The sequence below is a fragment of the Vigna umbellata genome, chromosome 6 (assembly GCF_029865625.1).
Source record: "Vigna umbellata cultivar VRB3 chromosome 6, Vumbellata_1.0, whole genome shotgun sequence".
NCBI classification, from domain to species: Eukaryota; Viridiplantae; Streptophyta; class Magnoliopsida; order Fabales; family Fabaceae; genus Vigna; species Vigna umbellata.
In genome coordinates, this window is record NC_142170.1 from 35,759,831 (window position 1) to 35,771,363 (window position 11,533).

Genomic DNA, 11,533 nt, shown 5'->3' on the forward strand with positions numbered 1-11,533 from the left:
TCCTTGTTTTCAGTAACTAAACATTATTTGAAATTTGTATCAAACAGGCAAAATGTATCCTTAAGTCCACTCCACAAGAATTCTCATTTCCTTCATCAAATGAATTTTGCCACTTTACTAGGCACCTTATAAGATGGTAGAAAAACATTGGCAAAGATGACATTCAAAACAACAAAGAATCACAATGTATACATTTTTCCCGTTTAGGCTCTAAGAAAATTAAGGTATCATCCACAAAATATTGGAGACAAATATACAAGTTCTCTCTATCCACCTTAGTTCCAGATAACAAATTATTCTTCATAGATGACTTAATCATAATATTCTTCGGCTATAACTAAAACAAAAATATAGAGTCATAAGAGTTCCTTGACAGACTTTTCTTCAATTGGAAAATAAACTCATTAAGAAGCTAATAAAAGTGATTTTTGAATAACTAAACTATTCCATCTTTAATTTGAATACGAATACAAAAGTTTGTCATACCAAGATGAAAGATATCATACCATTATGATGTGATTTCCATATGTGGTTTGTTTTGAAGATTTTCAAACTTAAATCACCGAACAGGTCTAATTCAATTGTCGTATGTTTTGCTCTTTAAGACCGCTTCACGTGGGAAAAAAGTCGTTTATTAAGAAAAAATAGACATCGCTGACCTTTTATTAATCAATTCTACTAGTGTATTAAATAATTCTCATTTTAAAATGTAAGAACGTGGTTCGTTGTAAATGTTCTTGCTTCTTCTGGTGCTCTTAAAGAGGCGTACAAATTGCAAACGTAAAATTACTTTTAGAAGGTCATGTGAGAGTGACTTCAGTTCAGTTGGCTAATGAGGAGCATTAGTTTATAACTGATGTATCTTCAATTAATATTTTTACAACTATCTCAAGATTAAATTTTGTTCTTGTAAAAAAAATATCAACAATTAAGATAAATTTATATCATAATTTAAATTAATTATTGTAAATTTAAAAGGATTCTATGTATTATAACTTTAATTACTTAAAATATAAATATTTTTACTTAAATTCACTTTTAATCCCAATAATTCCATAAACATCCAATTTAAATACGTATAAAAATTTAATTAAACATCTAATCTTCGAAATTTCAAAATTAAAGAATTATAGTCCACTGTTCATATGCAATCCAAATTCTAACAGAAAATGTCAACGTGTTCACTCACACTGCTATTAGTTATTTACTTTTACTCGAGATATTAAGAACAATGCGTAATAATAAATTTTAACAAATGTTATAATTAAAATTATGTTGATAATTAGACCACATTATGTTGAATCAAAATTACCTAGTTTAAAAAATAGAAGGATGAAATGTGTATTAAATTTTCATGGAAAGCAATATTACATGTTGAAAAACCTAAATTACCAAATTGACTTTAAGCCAGATATTTTTCTCAACCATTCAGTCGCTAAAATACTAAATGTTAACTTTCATGCAAGCACCTAATCACAGAATCAGGTAAGCACGATCAAGGTCAGATATTTATCCATAGAGCACAAGATTAGAAAAGGGTTTAACAAAATCTGATTAATATGTTGGTAGCAAAATACATTGAGACAAAAATTGATAGAAAACACAAAATAGCATTGCCAAGCTTAGAATGTCAAGTAGGGTTAAATTAACAAGACCTTTGCAATTTGTAACAAGTAATATACGACAACATACATATTTATAATCATGTCAGTAGAAGGTTATAATTTAAAAAACATGACCAAGTATGAAATTCTGGTTAAGCCCGTCTTTTTCTATCATCTTCCTCCTCATCATCAGAATCACCACTCTCACGAAACCGTGGATTTTTTTCCTGCCACATCGAATCAAGTAATCGATAAGAAACAAATTTAATGACAAAAACTACGAGAATATATGATAATACAAACATCGTGCCTTCAATTGAAGTATGCTCGACAACCTAATGCACCAATGTAACACGATAGAAGTATAGCAATAAGAATTATTGTAAAATAATTTATGTGATTAGGTCTGTCTTAAGTATCATTCAGATTGTAGAGAATCAATACCGGTCTAGATTCATGATCAGTGTTCCTCCGAGAATCGTGATCTGAAGTTCTTTTTGAGGACTCGTGTGTGTGGCGATCATCATCTCGGTGTCTCTTTCTATAGTAATCTATCAAGTCGAAGAGGCAAAAGAAATTTATATCAGCAGTAAATTAATTGGTAAAACACTGACAGCATCAGGTCTAAGTGCTTCCAAAAAAAAAATCTGTGGCCTTGAGATGAAAGTGTGAAACTACCTCTACCGTGCCGATGAGAACCACCATGACCGTGTCCATGCCCATGACCTCCACCGTGTCTACCATCTGCAAGAGTAAAATTGGTGAAGGTTTAATTCACATGAATACATACTCAAAGCAAATGATGATCACCAGAAATTACATAATGAACAAGGAAATCAGGTAGCAGAAAAGGCAGTGAACAGAACAAGGGAAGGCTGGTTCCAATATGACTAACGCAGCTGGTATCCTCACCTGAATGGGAGTATTTTCTTCAGATTTAAAGTATATATGGTATCTAAATTGAAGGAAATGTCTAATTGGATATTGAACGAAAATATGCCAAGGACCACTAAGATCAAAAAGAAGTATATTCCGGTAAAAAAAAAAAGCACCAAAACGAGGGAAAAAATTCGTTGATATCTTTTTAATTCACACTATTCTCAACAGGCAAACCATTATGTTGCTACCTTGAGAGAGACAGTTAGTTGCTACCCAACTTAGTTCTCCACACTGAATTTGAATTTCTCATTTATATGGCTGTACTGAACATTAATCATTAGAAGAAAAAGACAGTAGGATGATATTGGCAATTGAAGTATCCATTTTTGCAAATTGCTTCATGTTGAAAATTAACAGATCTCTAGAATGTTAGGCCCAACTAGCAATGAAAACAGAGGCATGGCCCAATGAGTAAAAACATTAAACCATAAAAAGACACACATTCCAGTTAGAACACTTATTACTTGACTATGTCATTGATAAGTGCCCAAACACTTGAGGAATCAACCCTTGAAAGCTAGTTATATAGGTGACAGAACCAAACACTAATTTTGCTAGGAAATGGCCAGAGGTTCAAGGGATCAGAAACAATGTAGAGAAAAGGGTAGGGAGTGGGGATTCAACTTTCACAGTTGGGAAAAAAATGCTTGGAGATGTTGGAAATATTTTCAGTAATGTTCCACGGTTCAAATAGGTTTCTGTGACCCACTCAGATAGTTTTTGCGCTAGTTTGTCAGTTTTTGAAGCCTCATAGCAGCTCCTGCAAAGTGTGACACTATTCAACGGTTGTAGCATGCTCCAGCCACTCTGCAGCATGACTCTGCAAAGTGCTGCTATTTGGTGCTATTATTGACAACTATATCTACTATATACACATACAAAATCTTCCCAATACTGCAGCCATGTGTCCACTTCTGATTAAATTTTTTACCCTCCTAATCAATGGTATTTTGTTATCATATGCAGAAGAGGGATGATTTTGAATTATTTTCATTTTCCAAGCAGACAACATAGCAACATTCTGCAGTTATATCTTTAAAAACCAGTAAGTTTTAAGTCCTGCATAATTTAGCAATACAAAGACCAAACTAAATGAAAAATATATATTTCAATTAAACTTTCAGTGATATCAGCTCCTAATGGCTGAGGACCTGTGCAAACTATAGTTTGAAGTCACTTACAGGAACTAGGAATAACTGGTGGAAAGGAACCCAAAGAACCAGTGCCATAATCTACAAGCTGCCTTTGTACTTCTAACTCTTTCTGGACCAGCTTCCCATAACCTCCTCTACGTATGTAGAATTAAGGAAACTAAAAGGAGACTTAACTCCAACAGCACATACAAACTAGTATATAACATTCTTCAGGAATAATTTTGCAGTAAAATTTCCAGTTCAAGATTAACTGAAGGTATGAGAGTATTCATAACTCCATATATAGTAGAATCCACTGTAAACATAGCAGAACTAATGCATTCTCCATCATGTAAGCATACAAAACTAGAGAAGTTTATAATAACTAGGGAAACCAGATTAAATACACCTATTACACATATTAGTCATGAACTAGGCAAATTATTGTATCTTTTCCTTTTTGTTGAACTGGGGATATATAATGGATGAAAGTCAAAGACTAATCTTTTTAAAGATGCTCAAATTCATCTAAGGGACTACTCTTCTATACACATGACCTAATAATCAAACCCTTTACCACATGCTTTAAGAAAGTTATTTTCGATATTGCCACACCCATGTTGGTATTCTTACAGTATTTTGACCATCAAGAATTACCACATTTATGTAGTACAGAAAATCAAACAAACAACAAATCACACAAGAAACCAAATAGCAGACAAATCAATACTAAACAATTAAAAGGATATCAGGATCATAATCAGTACGATACTCGTCCCGGACCTGCACAAATGAACAGAAGCATTTACAATTAGCCAAGTAACAAAAAGTATAACCACAGAACCAGAGACACACTAGACGTTCACCTGGCCACCACTCCTCCCACGACCCCATTGTCTTCCATCCTGGAACCCCCAATCAAAATCAACACGAATAAGACGATCATCCAGTATCGTCCCACTTATGTATTTGCAAGCATCCTCAGTATCTTCACGAGAATAATATCTGTCAAATAATACATTCATCCAAACACTCACATAAAGAACCATCAACTAATACAGAATAGCTGCAACTAACAGTGGAATGGATACTCACAAAACGAAACAGAAGCCACAGGGTGTTTTGGTGTTCTTGTCCAAACCCATAATGATCTTCTTGATTTCCCCAGCGCGAGAGAAGAGTTCGTAAACTTGCTCCTCCGTTGTGTAAAAGGACATGTTCCCAACGTAAACCGTGGATGAAGTCTGAAGGGCATGCTCAAAATCCTCTTGCGTTCCGGGAAATCTTCGGTCTCGATACGCCGAAAGCTTCGACGGATCCTACAACACTCACCGGAGTAGAAAATTAGAGAATAAAATAAAAAAGACTGAACTTTTGAATCAGATACGCATTTACGGGTGCAGTGTAAGAAGTACCTTGAATAACAACGCCATGCTATTATCCAGCAAGAAATTTCTGCAGAGAAAACCACTAGGGCAGAGAAGAAAAGCTCAAAAAATCAACATTTAACCCAAATGGTTTGACCCGAAATGTTGGATCCGATTTCCTTTCACAGGCTTGGTGGAAACAGAATTTTATACTTTTCTTAAAATTTAGATAGTATAATAATTTTCAAATATTTTATTTTGATAACATAATTTAAATTTATTAAATTTCTATTTAGATTTATACTATTAAATGAAGATAATTATTTTATTAGTATACGCATCTTTTTTTTTCAAGTTTATCTTTTAACAAGTACTTATTTACTAAATCTATTATTTATGTTACTCTTTTTTAAACTTTTAACAAAAATTAACTATTTTTTAAAACTAAAATAAATTTTTATAATAAAATATTACTTACAAAAGAGACAAAAAAAATCTAAAATAAAATTTAAAAAATATTTACATTCACTTTTCTAATTATAAGTTATTATCTTTTATTATCATTAAAATAAACACACATGACGTATGTATTTTTATTATTTTACTACTTTAAATAAAGTGTTTTAATTTTAAAAATTAACCAATAAAATATAATTACATTGTACAAAATCTTTTAATACTACTTATTCTATCGCGTTTGCGTTTTTATATATATATATATATATATATATATATATATATATATATATATATATATATAGATTCGAAATTGTAGATATGTTTTTACATTTCTTCTTAAACATATCCTAGACTTCTAGGAATTTATTTAAAATACTATTTTTTTAATATCATTAGAAAACAGTATTCCATCTGTTAATAGATCAAGATTCTATGGTTTTCTTAAATTTTCTTAAATATGAAAGATATATACATTCTAAATATGGAGAAAATTATTATAATAATTTGTAACCACAAAAATGATTTTAATCTATATCAATAATAACTTTAATTAAAAAATGACGTTTATTAACATTGAATTAAAACCTTTTAATTATATAAATCAAGAAATTTACTAAGAAAAAAAAGCATAAAACGTTGACAAAAGATAATTATTTTAAAATATAAAAAAATAACTTCTATTAACATTAATTAACTTCTATAAATTTTATTTTAATATACAAATCATTAAAATTGATTGAAAATATAATTTCGTTATCATCAACTAAATCAGTATAAATATCAAATAAAATATTATATTTTAACATGAATTGGAAACACTTGGACCTCAACTAAATTACCAATATTTTTGTCCTAGTTAATAAAGGATAATTATATTTTTGTGAATTAAAGTCTCTCAAGTAACAGATTATTAAAAGTGTGTACCACAGTTGGATTATGCCCTTTTATTAAAAATATCATTTTTAGCATTTTTTTTAAGTCTTGATTTATTTTTTCAAAATTTATCATTAAACTTTAATAAAAACAAGTCACAGAAAATATAGAAAACAAACTAAAAGTAGACATATGTTAATTTTAATGGTTATCTATTATTTATATCAGTATACAAAAATATGCATATTCTCACAAACACGGTATAATTATTTAAATATAATCTCATATGTGATAAAAGAATGGATATTTAGTATATTTTGTATTATATACATATATTTATTCTGTTAGACTTATTAATTGTAACACCTTCCCATGTTGAGTGCTTCATCCTACACCTCCAACATCTCATCCTGCACCTCCAAAAATTCCATTTTTAACCTTCTGACATCCTGCACCTCTAATTTTTAACTTTTTTCTCTTTCTTATTAAAGATATTTTAATAACTATCTTTTTTTTTCTTCTCTTTTTTATTAAAGACACTCTACACCACCTTAAAATTAATTCTAATTTAATTTAAAATTTAAATATTATTTAATATAATTTTATATTTTAATAATTATTAAAATATGATTTATATTATAATAATAGCTATATTAAAAAATTAAAAATCAGTTTTGTTTTTTATTTAAAATTTAATCAATATTTAATTTAATTAAATTTATAGCATTATTTATTATATTTTTATATTTTAATAATTATTAAAATATGATTTATATTTTTATAATAGTTTTATTAAAAAATAAAAATAATAATAACTAAAATAAGAGTAAAAGTAATAAAAGTAAAAATTATATTAAAAATCACATTTAATATATTTAAATATATTAAATTATATCAAAATATTAAATTAAATTAAATAATTATTAAAATTTAAATAAAAAGCAAAATTTTAAAAACGTTATCGATAAATTTATAATCGGATATGGATATCCGATAAATAAATTTTTCTAAAATTTTGATGTTTATTTCAATTTTATAATTATTTAATTTAGTTTAATATTTTAATATAATGTATTTAAATATATTAAATGTGATTTTTAATATTATTTTTATTCTTATTTTAATTATTATTATTTTTAATTTTTAATAAAACTATTATAAAAATATAAATGATATTTTAATAATTATTAAAAATAAAAATATAATAAATAATGCTATAATATTTAGTTAAAATAAATATTGATTAAATTTTAAATAAAAAGCAAAACTGTTTTTCGATAACAAGTTTTTAAAAATTTTTGTTTCTATTTACAATTTAATAATTGTTTAATTTATTTTAATATTTTAATATAATTTAATATATTTGAATATATTAAGTCAAATTTTATATTATTATTATTATTTTATTTTTATTTTTATTTTTTTATTATAGTTATTATTATAATATAAATCATATTTTAATAATTATTAAAATATAAAATTATATTAAATAATATTTAAATTTTAAATTAAATTAGAATTATTATTAAGGTGGTGTAGAGTGTCTTTAATAGAAAAAGAGAAGAAAATAAAATGTATTTAATTAGAAAGAAAAGAAAGTTAAAAATGAAATTTTTAAAAAGGTTGGAGGTGCAGGATGTCAGAAGGTTAAAAATGGAATTTTTGGAGGTGCAGGATGAGATGTTGGAGGTGTAGGATGAAACACTCTCCCATGTTTGGACTTAGTAAAGCCCATATTTGAAAAAGCCCAGATTTTAAAAAGTCATTGAGTTTTGGGGGTTCATGAGCAGATGCGTTAAGCGGGGTTTTAGTGTTGTAGAACCCTACCAGTGTGGGAGTGTGTGGATCGAAAGTTAACCCTAAAATTTTTCCGACAACGAAATGGCATCGACCGCCGGCGCCGCTGCCAGATCGATACTCCGTTCATGTTCGGGTCGTCGCGCTGCGTTCCGTCTCGGCTCGGAAGCTAAAGCTGGTCGCTCTCGGTTCGGCGTTGCTTCCAATAAACCTCTCTCCCAATCAACACTGAGGTAATTTATCTGCTTATTGAATTTAGTATTACATCAGTTGAGTTATTTGTTTAACTGTTGTGAATTTAGTTTTTGCAGGAATTTTTCTATTATTTTTTACTTGAAATCGCGGTGGAAGAAATACTTTAACAAGATGTTAAGTTTATTTAAGGATTCGAGTTTGTAATACAATACATTTTAGACTATTTTCAGGCTATATATTTCGAACTAAATGGACTGTAGTGTTGTCTGGATTTACTTTTGTGCGTATCAGTGATGAATTTTTTGTTATTTGGTTTGATATGTTAATGCTGGAAATGAAATAATGAATCGATGTGATTTTGTGGGAGAAAGGTTTCCCGTTGAATTGAGCTTTTGTGTGGAATCCATGCTGCCGTACCACATGGCAACTGCTTCCGCTTTGATGACTTCAATGCTCTCTGTGTCTCGTCGCAGCTACGGTTGGCTTCCTGAAGGTATAGTCTCTGCTTCTACTGCATTGTAATGAATCATTTTGGAATGAAAGATTAAGTTTATTTGCATTTGTTTACTTAATGGTATTGGTAAGTGGAAATGTTTTTGAAGATTTCTGTGTGCAGCATTATATGATCTGTTTAGCATTCTTAATGTTCAAAACTATTTTCTTTTTCTCCTGTCGGTTGGCTTTGATATGAGAGTTTACCAAGTGTTCTTGTTAGAGGAGAGGGGGGACGTTTACAGCTCATGTTTAGAAAAATTTATTGGGACTGCGGAGAGTAGTATGTTATGTGCTTCCACACTTTGGGTCGCCAAGTCTGTGATCATTTTAATTGCCTGACAGTTGGATTTTACTTTTGAATTAGGTAGCTAAACATCTGTAGGATTCCTTGTGTTCTTTCTTCAATTTAATTTACGGGTAAGTTAGTGTTTCTTTTCAGTTTTTGGGTTAAAAAAAGGTAGTTTTGTCAGATTTTATGTGTAATGCTTTGAAAAAAACGTATGGCATATAATTCTTCATATTAATAGAAAAAGGCGGTCCATCTATCTACATGATGTTTGATCTTATCATTATGTAAATATTAGTCCTGTGTACCTAAGATTGATGGAAAAGTTATTCCCTGAATCTTCTACTTTCCCCACTGCAACTAAATCGTTTAGTGAAGCCGTACGTACTCCTTTTGTTTGTAGGCCAAGAGAAGACTATTTGAAGATCAAGAAGCAGGGTTGGGATGACATGGATCTCTTTTGATGTTGGGCTTTAAACAAAAAAAAATCTTATTAGGAAGAACTGCTAGATTTCTGTCCCAAAAAAAAAACATGTTGCCCTTGGATTCTTTAAAGTTGACATGATGAATGTCATGAAGCTGGATTTTTAGTTTACTGTGTTCTAGAAAATAATATTTGTCTCCTGTTTGTGAATCATATTGTTCAAAGTTCATGCACATTGCGTAGCATTGCCTGGTTGGCATAATTTTTGTAGGTTCCAAGTTTATATAAAACTATATTAGCTTTCTCATACATTAAAAAAAAAGATAAATACCATTCAACTTTTTTGTGAGGGTTTCTCTAGAATATAGTTTGTTTTAGGTACCTTTTATCTTTAATTGTTTGAAATATTATATACTGTTTCTTTTGCGGGATCTGCTGCTGAAAGCGTCAATTGATAGTGGAGGTGCATACTGATCTCTTCTGTTTAATCAGATTGCAATGATGATGTGTGATAAATGTTCTGAAGATTGAAGCAATCTTTTATGTACAAATCTGGTTCGTGAGACTGTTTTGACTGAGCCTTTGGAGGGACACAATTTGAGTCCCAAAGGCTGAAAGGAACTTTAAAAACCTAGATCACCTTCACTTCTGTTCTTTCTGGTTCAGATGTAGGAAAGGCTGCCATTTTATTCACTTGGATGTTGAGTCTAAAGGCAAATAAGTTGATATTGTATTGATACATGTTGGATTAAGTTTTTTCATGTTTGTCTTCATTATTTGAAAATTTCTTATTGAATCAACTAATACCTAATTTTAGTATGAGGGGAAAGTTCTATATGTCCGTGCTTCGCTTGTGACATACATGCTTTCTGTCTATCAGTTACATATCATTCCTAATAAAATATAATGTGCCCTATAGACAATCACTCACATTTTTGGACTTGTGTACTTTTTTGTCGTCTTGAGTAGTATCCTATGTACTTAGAAGTGGTCGGTGATGTTTTGTTTTCTCATTTACTTTATATTTTTTAACTTTCAGAAGGAGAGGGGTCATGATGTGATAACCACAGAATGCAATACAGATTATGCTCAAAATTTACATTTGTACGTGTCAAAGTTGGACTGTTTTTGTAGTCACTAAAGAATTTGTGCGTTGGATGCTTGAACTTCCATCTGTAGCTTCATTTATTCTTTTGAAGTTCTCATTGTGTTGCATATCTGTGTTATCAAACCAAATTCCCAAAATTCACAGTATGGATTTTAGCGTTCCAACTCTACCGATTTATCGACGTTAAGTTTGTAAAGGTCACAAGTTGAATTTATGATGTTAAAAGTTGGATCGAAAATTAAATTTAAATTAACAGGTTGGGACCTTAAAATTTAGCATTTAATAAAGCAGCAAATAATAAAGTAGGACTCCCCGTAAGTTTAGCTTTGAAACTAAACTATAACTAAAGAACTCAACTCATGTACTAATTTAGTTTTGAAAATAAACCCAATTAAACACTGATCAGTTAATTGTTAGACCATTGATCTAATTCGGTTTTGAAGTTGAACCATAGACCAATTCGGCAGAAACATTGGTCTTTGACAATTAAGGTGTCAAATTTAATTTTAAGAAATGGTCTCTATTTAGCAAAGGTAATTAAATGAATCCTTATGGATATATACTCTACCTCTCAAACATTCAAAGAAATCATTTCCGAATTCAACGTCAACAGCACCAATGCACAAGTTTATTACGTCAAAAACCAAAATGGCATTTGAATCAATATAGTCATCCATTGCTTAACACAAAAAGGTTTGACGGAACCGTACGGGTAACAAAGGGATTAGAAATAATGCCAACGCAAATCTTTTGTTCAAGGAAAACGGGATACATTATTAACTTGGAGAAACAAATATATTTACTTTTGCATTTAAGCATAAGCATTATCACTTTTCAAAACTGACCTGAAATA

At 29.7% G+C, this 11,533-nt stretch overlaps 2 protein-coding genes across 8 annotated transcripts; one reads left to right on the forward strand and one right to left on the reverse strand.

Moving 5' to 3' along the window:
* Positions 1-1,528: 1,528 nt before the first annotated feature.
* Positions 1,529-5,230, reverse strand: CBP20 (CAP-binding protein 20). The gene is made up of 8 exons (XM_047307560.2): positions 5,092-5,230; positions 4,772-4,995; positions 4,543-4,681; positions 4,426-4,459; positions 3,725-3,835; positions 2,283-2,348; positions 2,049-2,155; positions 1,529-1,831 (listed from the first exon to the last, which is right to left on the reverse strand). Exons 1-8 carry the CDS (start codon positions 5,107-5,109, stop codon positions 1,757-1,759), a joined length of 774 nt encoding a protein of 257 aa, XP_047163516.1. The 5' UTR covers positions 5,110-5,230; the 3' UTR covers positions 1,529-1,756.
* Positions 5,231-8,140: 2,910 nt separating this feature from the next.
* Positions 8,141-10,787, forward strand: LOC124832648 (protein NUCLEAR FUSION DEFECTIVE 6, mitochondrial-like). 7 transcript variants are annotated; one of them, XM_047307306.2, is made up of 4 exons: positions 8,143-8,405; positions 8,739-8,860; positions 9,227-9,279; positions 10,612-10,787. In XM_047307306.2, the coding sequence occupies exons 1-3, from the start codon at positions 8,257-8,259 to the stop codon at positions 9,232-9,234; spliced, it is 279 nt and encodes a 92-aa protein (XP_047163262.1). In that variant the 5' UTR covers positions 8,143-8,256; the 3' UTR covers positions 9,235-9,279; positions 10,612-10,787. The 7 variants fall into 7 exon arrangements, with proteins under 7 accessions (XP_087949550.1, XP_047162976.1, XP_047163262.1 ...); XM_047307381.2 differs by lacking the exon at positions 10,612-10,787 and adding an exon at positions 10,065-10,345; XM_047307232.2 differs by lacking the exon at positions 10,612-10,787 and adding an exon at positions 9,552-9,805.
* The last annotated feature ends 746 nt before the right edge of the window (positions 10,788-11,533 follow it).